At 36.2% G+C, this 17,673-nt stretch overlaps 1 protein-coding gene across 1 annotated transcript in view; it reads right to left on the minus strand.

Moving 5' to 3' along the window:
• Positions 1 to 17,673, minus strand: part of Cdk17 (cyclin dependent kinase 17) — a 75,034-nt gene that overhangs the window by 20,260 nt on the left and 37,101 nt on the right. The window contains exons 2-5 of the mRNA XM_042693077.1: positions 13,333 to 13,479; positions 8,028 to 8,192; positions 6,337 to 6,470; positions 2,728 to 2,853 (exon numbers count right to left, since the gene is read on the minus strand). Of these exons, the coding sequence (XP_042549011.1) occupies positions 2,728 to 2,853; positions 6,337 to 6,470; positions 8,028 to 8,192; positions 13,333 to 13,450 (543 nt within the window). The 5' untranslated portion in view covers positions 13,451 to 13,479. The remainder of the gene's footprint in view (positions 1 to 2,727; positions 2,854 to 6,336; positions 6,471 to 8,027; positions 8,193 to 13,332; positions 13,480 to 17,673) is intronic.

A 17,673-nucleotide genomic window follows, 5' to 3' on the forward strand; every position in this document is an offset into this window, starting at 1 on the left:
CCTAAGATTTAATGATTATATCAAATAGCAATTACTGAATCTTTAAATGGGAACATTAGAAAACTTTGCTTGCATTTCTTATTTGCTGAACTTGACGAGATTAACAATAGATATAATGACTAGCTTGTCGGTTAGCTCTCCTACAGAAATTATTCAGAGGACAGAGGACAAAGCTCATTTATTTAACAGTTAGCAAGCACAATGCTAGGTGCTGGAGTGGTGAGAATGACAGATAAGATTCCCACTTCTACAAGCTCACAAGGTAGCTGAACACTACTTCATATTACGTAAGTGTTATAAAACAAGTTAGAAATGGCACAAAATGCTTTATATTTTAATATAAAAAATAAAGATGTTCTTTTTTCCTGATACTCCCTTGTTGTAAGGAAATAATTCATTTTTTTCATATCCCTAAGCAAATTCCTGTGCAGATGGCTCTTATAAAAGCTTATGAACAATAAAACTATACATAAAATATTATATTATAAATGTACATGATATTATACATAAAATATGCATAAAACATTGTAAGTTACAATAGGTTTTCTTATAATTTAGTGTAACTTGTGGGGATAGTAGGTGTCATGGGAAATTTCTAGCTTACTTTGGATCTCACAACGTATTTTAGGACAATTACAAAGCTATGATAACATCCTAGAGATGTAGTTCTAATTTAGCTCCACAGCAAGTGAAAGTCATGCAGAGGTTCTTTACAGGTCACTGTTACTGTAACTAACAGTAATTGATTTCTATCCCTTGAACATGTGAGGATGGAAGAATTTGAGTGCTTCAGTTCTAATAATTTTCATCTTACAAAATCTGCTGTTAACCACATTATACTTTCTAACCTTGTACTTTATTTTCTCGCCTGCTCTTACATCGTATGTGCTATAGAGCTCCAATGAATCCTGACTATTTGCATGTAGCCTTTCCCACTAAAATAATTCATTTCTTATGAACCACAAATGAGTATTAAGTAGAACTTCGCCAATCAGATAACCAATATCCTTAATATGAGCTATGATAACTAAATGTAATGTGTCCTGAGTGAGGTCCTGGGATAGATAAAAGGACATTAGTAAAAACTATTAAAATTTGAATAAAGTGTAATACATTCAAAAACAAAAAGTACAGTACAGTTATACAATATAGCATCATACAAGGCAAAAAGTGAACTGTAACCACATATAACACAGATAAAACACAAAATACTAACAGAGCAAAATAAGCCAATGACAAAAATACATATTGTATTTTTCTGTACATACTAGGATACATATTGCATAATATAGACATATATATTTCCACATGTTTGTAAAAGCTGTATAATTTTTTAGTAGGACTAGTGTTTGAACTCAGGACATTGCATTTGCTAGGTAGGTACTTCATCATTTGACCTTCTAACTCTTTTCTGCTTTATTTTTTTAATAGGAATTGAACTTATACACAGACTGGCCAGGACCACAAATCTACTTATTTATGTTTCTCATGTAGATAGAATGAGAGGCACAAGTCAACATGCTCAGCTTAATTTTGCCCAGGTTGGCTTCAAAGTATCTTCTTTCTGATCTCTGCTTCCCAAGTAGCTGAGATTATAGGCATAAGTCACTGAGGCTAGCTTTAAAACACATTTTAATACAAATTTTAAAATTTATAATCACAAAAGTTTTAAAGCTTGACTAAGAAAAATTAGAAAAGAGAGCTGGGTGTAGTGGCATATACTCATTTTTCACATGGCTGAGGAGGAGTGTCATAAGTTAGTTCAACGCCAGCCCAGCTACAAAGCAAACCCCAGGAAAGTTTGGACTACATGACTCTGCCTCAAAATAATAAAACAGAAAACACAAACAAAAACTGAAAATGTTAAGAATTATATAAATAAATTAGTGTCGCCAAGCACAGTGGCTCACCCATTGTAATCCTAGCTACTCAGGAGGCTGAGAATCAGGGATCCAGCCCGAGAATCTTATCTCCAAATAGCCACCAAAAAGCTAAAAGTGGAGCTATGGCTCAAGTGGCAGAGCATTAGCCTTGCGCACAAAAGCTCAGAGACAGTGCCCAGACCCTGAGTTCAAACCCTAGGACTGGCACAAAAACTAAACAAAACATCAACAAAAACCAGAGTGTGTTCATGAATGAGAATAAAAAGGTCCAGGTACTTATGAAGGTAATAATCAAAACAATATGACACATGCAAGTAAAAGTAATCTTTGGTATTAGATGGAAAGAAGGACTTGGAAATTTTTATTTATTCACCTGGTACTAGTTATGTAATTACATTAATGCTACAAATATTTATTGCATGTATGACCAGTTTGGCTATCTCACTGTATTATCTATATATTAATATACCTAGCATAAATAGTCCATCTATCTAGATGTATGTAGTAGACATTCTGCATATATAGCATTTACCAATAAAACTTAACCAAAATAAAATCTACTTTAATTTTTGTTCTAATATTCATGTATCTTAAAAGTTCCAATACATCCTTAACAAAAAAAAAAAATCAGTATTTAGAAGGTAATATAATAAATTTAGATATTGAACAGTTGTAAATAAAAAAATAATCCAAGGGCCTGGGATATAACTTAATGCATTTGTCCTGTGGTTGCACATAGTAGAAAGAGAGGGAGAATGTTTTCATCCAGAAAAATCAAGCAGGCAGATCAAACGGTGTAGGTCTAAGCAACCAAACACTAAGGAAGCAGAGAGCAGGCACTTACTAAGGAAGCTCTACGTGACCTTCGGCTCATGGGTTGATCAAATGGTGGGCTATTGATCTGTAACTTTTCAAGATATCCATCAGGTATTCTGATATCTGCAGGCAGGGATAACCGCTTATTTAAATCCTACAACAACAAAAAAGAGGAGTTTGAATTCATGATCATTACCAGACATTCTTTTTTGGGAGATAAAGTCTTACTGCAGTTGCAAAGTTACCTTCCCTACATTGATTATATATAATATACCAAAGACAAAAATATTCATTATAAACAAAGCTCTACAATGTAGTTTTAAAGAAATAGTGAAAAAAGATTCAGTTGTTTCTCAGACTATTTTCTTATTGCTGTCAATGAAAAAAAGCATTTGTATTTTAATTATGGAATATGAACTGGGGGAAAAAACGTGGCTACCTTTGAACTTTTTGCCTCTGATCTTAGAGAAAATCTAGACATAGGCCCTAAAACTAACATATTTTAAGCATATTATAATTTTTTAAAATCACATATTATGAAGAAAATTAAGTCCAGTCACTAATGGCTCACTCCTATAATCCTAGCTACTCAGGAGGCTAAGATCAAAGGCAAAAGTTCAAAGGCAGCCAAAGCACAAAAATCCTCAAGACTTCATCTCTAAAATTAACTAGCAAACTGCTAGGTCAGAGGCATGGCTCAGCCACGAGATACGGAGTTCAAGTCCCAGTACCAGCAAAAAGAAAAGGAATATTTTAAATAATCTTGTGACATATTGTACAAAGTTACACAGAAATCAAGCTCATCCTTACAGGTTGAAAGTATTATCATTTAGAAAACAGATATTGTTTTCCTTATTTGTTCTAATTTTTTTTTCTTTTTTTTTTTTTTTTTGGTCCGGTCATGGGGCCTGAACTCTGGGCCTGGGCACTGTCCCTCAGCTCTTCAGCTCAAGGCTAGAGCTCTACCACTTGAGCCACAGTGCCACTTCCGGCTTTTTTCTTTTTGCTTATGTGGTGCTGAGGAATCGAACCCAGGGCCTCATGCTTGCAAGGCAAGCGCTCTACCACTGAGCCACCTTCCCAGCCCCTTGTTCTAATTTTTTAAAATAATGAAAATGCAATCAACCAAAGGGCAGATGCTCTAATTATCTCAATAGCAGTAAAAAAGAATGTTCAGGGGCTGGGAAGGTGGCTCAGTGGTAGAGTGCTTGTCTTGCATGCATGAGGCGCTGGGTTCGATTCCTCAGCACCACATAAGCAGAAAAGGCCAGAAGTGATGCTTGGCACAAGTGGTAAAGCACTAGCCTTGGGCTGAAGAGCTGAGGGACAGCGCCCAGGCCCAGAGTTCAGGCCCCACGACCAAAAAAAAAAAAAAGAATGTTCAGCCAGGTATGGGAGTTCATACATGTAAACCCAGCACTCAGTAGGGTAAAGCAGGAAGATCTCAAGTTCAAAGCCAGCCTAGGCTACAATAGTGACATCAAATACCAAAAGAAAGGAAGCAAGAAAAAAAAGTCCAACTAAACAAAGAACAAATGTTCAGTATTTTTGCAAAGCACTATTTTGTATGTGGGGGGGAAGGGTATATATGTGTGTATGCTGATCCTGAGGCTTGAACTCAGGACCTAGGCACTGTCCTGGAGTTTTTGTGCTCAAAGCTAGTGCTCTACCACTTGAACCACAGCTCCACTTCTGGCTTTTTGGCAGTTAACTAGAGATACAGAATCTCATAAATTTTCCTTCTAGGACTGGGTTTAAACTGTCATCCTCAAATTTCATCCTCCTGAATAGTTGGGATTACAGGAATGAGCCATGGTGCCCAGATAGAACATTATTTTTAAAAATGTATAGTACAGCCGGGCACCGGTGGCTCACGCCTGTAATCCTAGCTATGAAGGAGGCTGAGATTTGAGGATCGTGATTCAAAGCCAGCCCCGGCAGGAAAGTCCGTGAGACTCTTTATCTCCAATAAATCACTAGAAAACAGAAAGTGGAGCTGTAGATCAATCAGTAGAGCGCCTGCCTTGAGTTGAAGAGTGCAGGGACAGTGCCCAATCCCAGAGTTCAAGCCTCACGACCGACCAAAAAAAAAAATGTATAGTACATACTGCTGTAAGTTATAATCAACTTCTGTCCTTAAGGTTATATATAGTACTGATAAAGAAAAGAATTCTGGACTTGGAGGGTGGTTCAGTGGTAGAGTGCCCATTTAGCAAACACAAGGCCCTGAGTTTAGACCTCAGTACTGCAAAAAGAAAGGAAAAAGAATTATTCTTTTACATGGAAAAGCAATTTTTTAAAGTTCTTTTATTGATTTCATAGTACTGGGATCTGAACTCAGAACCTCATGTCTTTTTTTTTTCTTTTTAAGATGCTGTAGAGGGGTCACAGTTATATGAGTAAGGTAATGAGTACATTTCTTGTCAGACATTATTACCCACTCCTTTGTTTTTCTTCCACTATCCCTTCCCTCCCTTACTCCCTCCACCCCCAAAGCTGTAAAGTTCATTTCCAACATAGTGTCTTGGGAGTATCATTGTTGGAATGGGTCATCCTGTGTCCTTGTTTCAGCATTTTGTTATTTTCCTTCCCTTCCCCCCAAATTAGATAAATGTACATATAAGACGCAAGGTACCAGAATCAAAGATAGTGAAGTCACTATCTGGGAAGGTGGCTCAATGGTAGACTGCTTGCCTTGCATGCATGAGGCGCTGGGTTCGATTCCTCAGCACCACATAAGCAAAAATTTAAAAAGCCGGAAGTTTGGGTGGGGGGAGTGGGGGGAGGCTGGGAAGGAATGTGAAGGGTAAACAAAGGAGGAGGCTGCAATGCTTGATAAGAAATGTACTCATTATCTTGCCCATGTAATTGTAACCCCTCTGTACAGTATGTTCACAATAAAATTTTTAAAAAAGCCGGAAGTGGCACTGTGGCTCAAGTGGTAGAGCGCTAGCCTTGAGCTGAAGAGCTGAGGGACAGCACCCAGGCCCAGAGTTCAGGCCCCACGACCGAACCCCAAAAAAAAAAAAAAAAAAAGACAGTGACTGCCTGGGATAAACCAATGGAAAAAGAAAAATGAAATAAAATAAAAAGAAAGAACTAGATACAGTACATTGGCGACAACAAGGTAACAACCCAAAAGACCTGTTGTTTCCATGCCTTGGGCTATTTATATAGGCTATGGAAATGTGTAAATATAATGACAAAAGAAATGGTACTCATAAAGAAAAGGAAAAAAAGCTGATGCCTGTTTTACTTATATCGCTTAAAATTTTTGAAAACATTAAACATAATGTACTCAGATAAATCTCAAAAAGTAGTAATTAACATCACATTTTCTGCAAAGAGGACTTTGCTAATTGCTATTTTAGATTTATGGTAATTTAAAAATAATTTTTCCTAAAGTAGTGTTTTGCAGAATCTAAACAACTAAAATTAATTTATACTTGTCCTGGGATAGTAATTAGAAAAAAGGAACATATTCAGACTACAAATGATTAACATTAAGAAACAGCTATCTTACAAGTGTCATTTGTCTTCACAAAAAGTTTCATAGGGGCATTTATTTACTTGGTATGTATGTGTGCCTGTTATAGACAAAATTCACATGCAAAGGCACATTTTTTAAAGCGTTTACCTCCATTGAGATCCGTCTATGGATACGATTTCTGAGACAAACACCTGTAGGTGACTGGACTTCATCAGATGATGTCCCAGAAGCTTGGTCACTCTCACCATCTGATCCCATTTTTAGATTTTCATGTACAATATCTATATCAGAAAATGAGACATTGTTTATCCGTGAAAAGATCTATTACAGGACTAGGGGTTTGGCTGAAGTGGTCATTTCTTTAGCATGCATGAAGCCCTCAGTTCAGACCCAGTGCTGAGAAACACAGAAATAGAAATACTTAGTGAAATACTGAGAGAAAAATTTTCCAAGAAAAAATATATTGAGATACTGATTTTTCATATAATTTCTTATCATATAATTATTCATATAATTTCAGGTAAAAGGCAGAGTAAACATGCAAAAATCATAGCATTTGAAGTCTCTGACACCTTGAAAGCATAGGTATGCAATTAATACATGAAAAATAAACTGGGTGGCAGTGGCTGACACCTATAATCCTAGCTTCTTAGGAGGCTGAGATATGAGGACTGCATCTCAAAACCAGCCCTCACAGGAAATTCTATGAGATTCTTATCACCAATTAACCACCCAAAAGCTGGAAGTGGAAGTGTGCTTCAAGTGGTAGAGTGTCTTGAGTGGGAAAAGCCCAGACCCTGAATTCAAGACCTAGTACAGCATGCACACATGCATGCATGCATGTGCGCACACGCGCGCGCACACACACACACACACCAAATACCACAATATACATCACCAAAAAAGATCAAAGCAATAAACTAAAATCTATGAAAATCTGCAAATATATTTTCTCCTGATATTTTAAAGAAGACAGTAATAAAATAGTAACAACTCAGGTGATAAACTAATTTTTTTTCCTTGGTATCAATGTTTAATTCAGGTCCTTGAGCTCTTGCTCAGTTTGCTGGCTCATGGCTGGTAGTCTACCATTTGAGTATCACATCCATTTCAGTTCTTTACTAGTTCTTCAAGAAATGGCATGTCATGGAGTTTTTTGGCCAAGATGGCTTTAATCTGAGATCCTAAAGACCTCAGCCTCCTGAGTAGCAAGGATTATGGGTGTGAGCTACCATAATCATATGGTGATGAATGGAAGAGTTTATAAGGTATAATATCACATTAACCACCAACCTAGCTTACTGTTCATGTTGAAATCTTTTTATAGGTTTCTTTGTTTCACAACAGACAAATGTTCAAATATTACTTCTCTATGGTATCAGTACTACCATCACTCTAGAGGAGCCTTTTGTGTTTCTGCATCTTTTCCTATTTCTAATTTTGTTGTTTCTTGACAAAGAGAAATCAGTTAAAAGCTAGGAGCCAGTGGCTCACGCCTGTAATCCTAAGCAACCCAGGAGGCTGAGATCTGAGGATCACAGTTCAAAGCCAGCCCAGGCAGGAAAGTCTGTGAGATTTTTTGTCTCCAATAAACCACTCAGAAAACTGGAAGTGGGGCTGTGGATCAAGTGGTAGAGCGCTAGCCTTGAGCTGCAGTCCTGAGGGATAGTGAGCGCCCAGGCCCAGAGTTCAAACCCAACGACCAAAAAAAAAAACAGTTATTAAAGACTAGCTGATTTTTCATATAACTTTCATACAACCTAACTACATACACATCCTATAATTAGAAAGTAATCAACTGAAATTAAAAAGTGTCAATTGATAAGTAATCAGATTACCTAATCTGCTTCCATTTCTGGGCATTGCCATGAAGGAACCAAGGCTTCCACCAATAACACTGTGAGGTCTCCGCAATGGGGGCTTCTTGAAAGACCCTGTGTACTGGTGGAGGAAGGAATGCATACTGTGAGATGTTGGAGGTCTGCCATTCTTCACAATAGGTTCTGTGGTTCAAGGAATCCAAAAATCATTCCATAGTCAGCCCAAGATTCAGGAGCACATGAGAAAGATTGAGAAAGCAAAACAGAAAACAAAACAAAAAGTTGTAAAAGAGATCATTACATTTAGCTTCACTTTTATTGGCTATTTAAAAGTAGCAGAGTTAATATAGTTACTATAAAATCATATTTCTAGAAAATACTATAATATTTAAATTAGACAAATTATTTAGCTATTCATTTCTTTCTTTTGTGATGGTATACAAGACTGAACTTAGGGACTCACACTTTCTATGTAGGTACTTTTAACATCTAATTCATGCCCTAGTCCTTTTGCTTTAGCTTTCTTGGGGGATAATGTCTCACATTTTGCCTTGGCCAACCTGACCATTTAAGCTTCTCACAGATGACAAACATACAGCAGATCCAGCTACTACTGAGATGGAGAATTTCATGAACTTTTATCTTGGGCCAGCCTTTAATCCCAATCCTCCTAATTTCTGTCTCTTGAGGAGCTATAATCACAATAATGAATCACTATGCAAACCCTATTCCTTTCCTAATAATAAAAAATGCTTAACAAAGCTGGGTGCTGGTGACTCATGCCTGTAATCCTAGCTACTCAAGAGGCTGAGATCTGAAGATCACAGTTCAAAGCCAGCCCAGGCAGGAAAGTCCATGAGACTCTTATCTCCAATAAGCTACCAGAAAACCAGAAATGGTGCTGTGGCTCAAGTGGTAGAGTACTAGCCTTGATTGAAGAGCTCAGGGACAGCGCGCAGGCCCAGAGATCAAGCCCCTTGGCTGACACCCCCCTCGCCCCAAAAAGTTTAACAGTCACAAAAAGTAATAAAACTTAGAAACATTTTATCCATTTACTTTACTCAATCTCATGATTGCTTCCATATTTGTCTTCCACGTACTGACTTCCTAATACGTACCTTATAATTAAATATGCTACAGATTATAAAAGACCTAAAGAAATTTATATCCATATTGCTAGACAAAAATGTATGTCAACTGATTAATAGAACAGAGGTAATTAGTTGGTATAGAGGTTCTGAATCTTAGATTTCTGTTATAATGTCATTAAATATCCAAAGACCCACTACTATGCAGAATTTTTAAAATTTAATACTTCAATGTTATTTAATTTGTGGGCAAAAATCTGAACAAGATTTTATATGAATACCTATTTCAATTCTTTGGGTACATCTTTGGGTACACAGAAATGGAAACGCTTAATTTTTTGAGAAAATGAGTTGACATAAATTTGACAACCTAAAAAAGTTTAACATTTAATGCCTTCTCAGTAAAAAGAAATCCAATGTGCCCAGAATTCTTTTTCCTTTTAGATACTTTAGATACAGTACTTTACACTTCCACTTACAAATTTTGGAGCAAAAATTTCATTTCATACTTAAGTAAAGTTGTACTAAGTTTAGGCCATTGTGTTTAAATCAACCAGGTTTTCCAATTTTTGCCTTTTTTTTTAACATATTACAAATTCAGGACTCATCTTTCCTAGATTCAATTCTCTTGTTAATATGCAAACATCCTAAGTAGATAAACAATGTAATGTGAATTAGTTATACTGATATATTCATAACTGAGTTTAAACATTCATGGTATGATTCAATGGTAAAAATGATTTAAAAAAATAGCTCAGATTCTATATGGAAGGAATAATATATCCAAGAATCTTGATGCTACATAAGTAACCATTGTACCACATATATTATAATTTTTCTAGGGTGTATACAGTTCTCAACCCTATAAATACGTTACTTCATTCGATTGGTACTAGAGTATGCACAAGAGCCTATAGAAATGCAAAGTAATAGGACTCTAATCATGCATGAGACTGACAAAACTGGCCCGAAGACAATTTACTCAGAGAAATTATAAACTACATTCTTCTTATCATTTACGCTACAATTGCTATTTCGTATCAGACAAGAATCATTTCTATTTCATAAACTGATATTACATGTGTTAATATCAATTTTTTAGTTTACACATTATTTACATCATACTTTGACATGCATTGTTGCTCTAGAGCCTATCTTAGAAGCTTTATATGTGAAATAATAATCCGTAATATAATAAATTAAAATATTGAAGTCTCTAAGAAAAGGTGTTGGAAACAGTTATCAGGTACTGATAGATGACCAAGAGAATCTATGACAAAGCTATTGGTGAAATTCACACAGCAGATGATGGCAGTCTAACTACCAACAATGTCTCAGCCCAAAAGGAATTGATGTCTAATTATGATGTCTTCAAGTAACTCTGACCAAGAAGAAACCCATCACAGCATCTTTTACTACCTATTACAGTTAACATTGTAACAAAAGGAAGCTTTAGAAACTAAATAATGTAGTTTTAACATCTCACTATTTGTTACAAACTAAGCATGTTTCAAGACAGCTAACATTAATCTGAAAAACACGTACAAATTATCCTAAAATATTAACTTGCTGTCCAACAAGCACATATATTTTAATTCATAGCTTAAAAAGTCTTATAGATGCTTCTCCCTTCTCCAAGGGAATAGCCACTAAGAGGTCACAGAGGAGTCCAGGAAAGAAGTAGAAAACAATCTCTACCACCACCACAGTTAAACTCTCACATACCTCTCTCCATCATGACTGAACTCTGTATCTAGACTGAATGGCCTTAAAAACCCTGAACTCAGATGTATAAATCACAGCAAAAGATCACAAAAATTAAATGACAAACAAGGTAATATACCATCCTCAAATACCAACAAACAACCTGGGGAAAGACTTAAGAGAGGGAAGAAGAAAAACTGAAAAGAATTACTAATGATAAGAGAAATGACTGATGATATAAAAGAGTAGACCCTTGAAAAACTAGAATACTAATAGAATGCTAACAGTGAGACAAAATAAAGAAAACATAGGACATGGGAAAAATGTCAATAAAGATCGAGAAAGCTGAAGGAAGATGGAGAGCTCTATCTCTCTACTACAAAACAGTTGAAAGCACAGGCAATAGGAAAAAAGAAGTTGAGAACAGGGTATCAGGTTGATGATAAAGCAGAGGAATTAGAACAAACAGTCAAAGACATTGAAAAAACACTGGGAACATTTCAAAAGGACATTTAAGAACTAGTGGACTCTGACAAAATATCAAATCTATCTATCTGTCTGTCTATATTTGAAATAAAGGGAGAATTAAAAACTAAAGGTACTGCAAATCTACTTAACAACAGAAAACTTCCCAAACCTCAAGAAAGAGAAAAAAGCCTAATGATCAAAAACTCATTAAGAATGTAGGTAAGAAGCCAGATGCTAATATCTCATGCCTATAATCCTAACTACTCAGGAGGCTGAGATCTGAGGATTGCAGTTCAAAGCCAACCCAGGCAGGAAAGTCTGTGAGACTCTTATCTCCCCTAAAGTACTAAAAAAGCTAGAAGTAGAGCTGTGGCACAGATGAAAAAGTACTAGCATTTAACAAAAGAAACTCTGGACCAGTGCTTGGGCCCTGTATTCAAGTCCCAGGACCAAAATAATTAAAATAAATAACTATATAACACAATTTATATCTGAACATCTTTAGCAAACATACTAGTAAGATATTTCTACCATAAAAATAACTAACAAATATCAAAAAGGCAGATCCTCTTGTAAGAGGAATAGAAGATTACAAAATCATCTTTGGGATTTGAGCCTAATGTAAAATTTTACCTCCTGCATGTAATTATATCCCAATTATTATTTTAAATTTCTTACAGAGCTCATTTCTCTCTCTCTCCATGTTAAAAATAAAACTGTATATATCAAGGAAAGCTTTATCAAAACCACAAGGAGCTAGAAGGAGTGATGTAATACTGTAGACTTCAAAGTAAAGTAGACTCTGCCAACAGTGAGCTGAGTAAACAAGGGCCTTCTGAGGAGAAGAAATAAGGTATCTGAAACCTGGGTATAATAAGTTAATTTATCCATTCCAAGGGATTGGTGTATCACAAATTCCAAAGCATGGCTCAATAACTCTAAGTCAAAAATCCCTTTTCACAAGCAATGAGAGGATGTTCATGTTTTTGTCCAACTGCCACACACCTCTAACAGAATTTCAGGCACAGGCAAGGAATGCTTACCAGATACTATAGATATATGACACACTGACAGCCATCCATATGAGATCCTTTTTGGGTATTCTAACAACCCTAGGGTTTTTGGAGTTTGAATATGTAGCTTTGTTCTAAAATTTTCACCAAGTTTGTACCTTAATTCTCTCAATTTAACAAGTACTTTTTCTTTTTTTTTTTTTTTTGTCGGTTGTGGGGCTTGAACTCTGGGCCTGGACACTATGCCTCAGCTCTTCAGCTCAAGGCTAGCGCTCTACCACTTAAGGCACAGCACCACTTCCAATTTTCTGGTGGTTTATTGGAGAGAGGAGTCGCACAGACTTTCCTGCCTGGACTGGTTTTGAACTGAAATCCTTAGATCTCAGCCTCCTGAGTAGCTAGGATTACAGGCATGAGCCACCAGCACTCAGCTTATTATTATCTGTGTACTACTATATTGAGATATAAAAAGAAACAATAACTATTAAATGCATGAAACATTTATGTTTATCCTTCACAAACACTCAATACTATGAATAGCCTGTGGTTAGTGTAGAATAGGAAATTAGTAATATTCACTCATTGATGAACCTTGTAATGTTTGATCATTCATATGCATGCAGAATGTTATGAAACTACTATGAAGCCAAGAAAGGAATAATACAAACTTCCTAGATTCCTTTAAGCTGTATTAATTTGAATCATAATAACAAAATATTTAAGCATTAATTTAAGAGTTACTCAAAATTAAGATAATACATTCACTGAATACATTCAATAGGATACATTCTTATTCATCAGCTAGTAAAAATAGAAAGATACGTAGCACTGAATAATCAAGCATGGTTTGAGATCAGGTATAACAACACAGAAGTGATAGTGGAATATTCTAGTAAGTAAGCATGCAAAAGTCATATATTCTTCTGTTTCCTAAGAAAATAGGGAATGAAACAGATACAAAAGGTATTACTATGAAATTATCTGGACAGTAAATTTATATTCATAAAGTAATTAAATGCAGGAGGTATATTCCTCATCCTAGATATTTACCATTATCCTTGCTGCTGTTTTCTTCAATAGTCATTTGTTCAGCCAGTTCAGATAATGACTCATCAATTGTCTGGCTTCCTCGAAGTGTGAGGGATAGCCTTCTCTTAAACTTTTTCATCCTATCAATTAAATGTGGCTTGGAAAATTCTGAAAGTAAAGAAAACATAAAATCAGTGCAATAAATACTTACTGCTCAAGAAAAGTATCAGTCTGGGATTACCGGGAATCCTCAAATAGGAATATAAGGAAGTCTCACTTATGCCAAACATCACAAAAGCCAATCCCATGTTTTAAAAGATACACTCTATTCTGGATTAATACTATTATTTGGCATCAACAAAAGATCCGAAATTTTATATCACTAAAAAAGTGAGACTTCAGTGCAAGGCTTACATGTCCAATCCCCAGCATCTTTCACCACAAAATGCTAAAAAGGAGACTTCATGCATAATAAATTAAGGTAACAAGAAGTAGAAGCTGTATTAAGACAATAATAACACTATTTTGATTTAAGTTCCATCACTATAACTCTCAATCATCATACAGCTACCACAGACATATATTCAAATACAAGTAGGGCATAAGAAAGATGGAAAGAAAAAGAAGAATGACGTTTAACACTTTGCCATCCTATTTTCAAATTAGGAAAAATGCTGAAAGCCCGAACCAGGTCAAACAAATAATAAACAGAACTAAGACTTAAAACAAGGATGCATCTTACAATTAATGAATCCTATCAAGTCGTAATGTACTCGATAACCATTTCTTTCTTTTTGAAGGTACATAAACTAATGGTACAATTCATAGCAGAATCTTATAAATGTGATAAACTACTTGCTACCAAAATCAACTCTTCAGCAATTTATCTACAACTTCTGCTCTAAATTGCTCTAACTTCTAATAAGCAAGTTTACCAGATTATCTTGTAAACAATAAGATTACCCCAAACAAGAGTAAAGGCATTAATTATAATTCCCCTATGCTAAAATATATGTATGAGTTTTGCCATCCACCATTTTCCATTTGTTTTGCTTACTTTCTCATTCTAAAACTCTATCTAATCCAAGTAGCTGAGTTTTCTGAATAGGTGACCCCTGTATTAGATATTGGTTATAGAACAATTTTTGTTTACTCAAAAGTTAAGGGGAAAGATACGAAATACAAACTTCTAATTTACTATAATTTTATGTATTACCATCTCAAAACTACATATTTAATGCTAACACCCATTAGAATAAAAACACAAAATATAAAACCACACCACACACATTAAAATACTAAGAACTGCAACTACTCTTTAATAAGGATTTTTTTCATACACTGGCTCTAAAATAAGAGATGTTCCATGAGAAGATACTGGAAAGCTCCTATGCCTTATCTTGGTTGAGTCAGCACATCAAAAAGAAGGACAAAAGCTGAATAGTTTCTGTTAGGTTATATTTCAGTTTGTTATTCCTCTTTCAGCTGTGTCTAATCTGCAATTAATCCTATTGTACTATATTTTTGAGTTCCTCTTCATTCTTTTCTATATATTCCAGTTTTCTAGTGAAATTCTGCTATATATATATTTTTTTTGGGGGGGGGGGTCGTGGGGCTTGAACTCTGGGCCTGGGCTGTCCCTGAGCTCTTTACTGGGCTGTCCCTGAGGCTCTTCAGTAAATGGTGCTGGTAAAATTGGTTAACTACTTGTAGAAAACTAGAACTAGATCCTTATATATCACCCTGCACCAGAATCAACTCCAAATGGATCAAAGACCTCGGAGTCAAAGCAGACACTCTGAAAACTTTACAGGGTGGATTAGGAGAAATGCTAGGTCTCCTTGGCACAGGCCGAAATTTTCTTAATAGAGACCCAGAAACACAACCAATCAAAGAAAGGTTGGACAAATGGGATTGCATGAAGTTGCAGAGCTTCTGCATGGCAAAGGACATAGCTAGCAAGATCAATAGAAAGCCTATGGATTGGGAGAAGATCTTCACTAGCAAAATGGACAATGGTCTCATATCTAAAATATACCTGGAACTCAAAAAATTAAATCCCCCAACAACAAATCTTCAAAGAAACAACTGCCCAATAAATAAGTGGGCTAAAGACTTAAAGAGAAACTTCTCTGAAGAGGAAAGAAGGATGGCCAATAGACACATGAAGAAATGCTCAATCTCCCTAGCCATAAAAGAAATGCAAATCAAAACGACATTTGAGATACCACCTCACTCCAGTTAGAATGGCTAAAATCAAGAACTCTAACAACAACAGATGCTGGAGGGGATGTGGACAGAAGGGAACCTTACTGCATTGTTGGTCAGAGTGTAAACTTGTTCAATCACTTTGGAAAGCAGTATGGAGGTTCCTCAAAAGACTCCACATAGAGCTCCCCTATGACCCAGCAATCCCACTTTGGGGCATTTACCCAAATGTTTACAAACAAGACCACACTAAAGCTACCAGAACGACTATGTTTATTGCAGCACTATTTACTATAGCTAAGATATGGAACCAACCCAGATGCCCCTCAGTAGATGAATGGATCAAGAAAATGTGGTATATATACACAATGGAATTCTATGCCTCCATCAGAAAGAATGACATTGTCCCATTTGTTAGGAAATGGAAAGGCTTGGAAAAAATTATATTAAGTGAAGTAAGCCAGGCCCAAAGAAACATAGGTCCCATGGTTTCCCTTATTTGCAATATCTAAGTATATGTCCGAGTCAAGCAGAAAAGATCAGATAAGGTGATGTTAGGGAAATGAACCCTAAGAGATGTATTCAAATGTTTTTTCTTTCTTTTATGGGATTGTTTCTAACACATTTATAAGATTATTTCTTTGTTGCTTTGTATGTCCCTCCCCCACAGTATAACTCCTGCTTTCACTGTATTTGATGTCGGTATAATTCGTGGAGGGAAAGGGAAAAAACAAATCGTTTAAATAGGGATACAGGTGGTGCAACAATGAGATGTACAAGTCGTTATGTCGAAAAATGAACTTTAGGGGGCTGGGAAGATGGCTCAGTGGTAGAGCGCTTGCCTTGCATGCCTGAGGCCCTGGGTTCGATTTCTCAGCACACATAAGCAAAAAGAAAAAAGCCGGAGTGGCGCTGTGGCTCAAGTGGTAGAGCGCTAGCCTTGAGCTGAAGAGCTGAGGGACAGCGCCCAGACCGAGTTCAGGCCCCACAACCGGAATAAAAGAAAAAAGAAAAATGAACTTTACAACAACTTTGGTGGGGGGGGGGGGGGGGGGGGTAGCGGGGAGGATTGGGTGGGGAGGTGGGGGGGGGGAGGGGGAGAGGATGGGAAGGGATGGGAAGGGGAAACAAAGGAGGAGGCTACAATGCTCGATAAGAAATGTACTCATTATCTTGCCCCTCTGTACAGTATTTTCACAATTAAAAAACAAATGTCAAAAAAAAAACTATGAAAAAAAAACCTGTTTTGAAGCAATCTGGGCTGTGGTTTGTTGTAGTTGCTCTAACAGACTAATATACAACCATTTGGATAAAGATAACATATATTTATGTGCATATGTGTTTGCTTAAATGTATAAAGAACTTGATTGCACAATAAAAAAAAAAGCTGAATAGTTTCTATTAGGTTATATTCCAGTTTGTTATTCCTCTTTCAGCTGTGTCTAATCTGCAATTAATTCTATTGTACTATATTTTTTGAGTTCCTCTTCATTCTTTTCTATATATTCCAGTTCTCTAGTGAAATTCTGCTATATATATATTTTTTTGGAGGGGGGGGGGGGTCGTGGGGCTTGAACTCTGGGCCTGGGCTGTCCCTGAGCTCTTTACCTCAAGGCAAGTGCTCTACCACTTGAGCCACAGTGCCACTTCTGTTTTCTGGAGGTTAATAGGAGGTTAAGAGGTTAATTGGAGGTAAGAGTCTGACAGACTTTCCTGCCTAGCCTGGTTCTCAACTGCAATCCTCAGATCTCAGCCTCCTGAGTAGCTAGGATTACAGGTGTGAGCTACCAGCACCCAGTGAAATTCTGATATATTTTTAATGCCTCAATAACTTCATTTAAACAAGCAAAACTTACATATACAACAAATAGGGTATTTTGAAGTTAAGATTAAAATCTAAGGCTGAAAAGACAAATTACTTTCCACTTCATGTTGCTGCTATCAGTCTGAAACATCAAATAAAGTAATATGACTTCATTAAAAGGACAGCTTCTTTATTTGTAACATTTTTTTACTACAACTCTGGCTTTAAATGAAACCTATTTTAAGTAAGGTGAATTTTTCAAGTGGCATGTAAATATATTTTCTATTGCTTTCCCCACAATCATCATATCCTTATACTTACTAAGTATTCTTTAGGACAACGAGCTAACC

The sequence above is a fragment of the Dipodomys spectabilis genome, unplaced genomic scaffold (assembly GCF_019054845.1).
Source record: "Dipodomys spectabilis isolate Male_0828 unplaced genomic scaffold, ASM1905484v1 ptg000163l, whole genome shotgun sequence".
NCBI classification, from domain to species: domain Eukaryota; kingdom Metazoa; phylum Chordata; class Mammalia; order Rodentia; family Heteromyidae; genus Dipodomys; species Dipodomys spectabilis.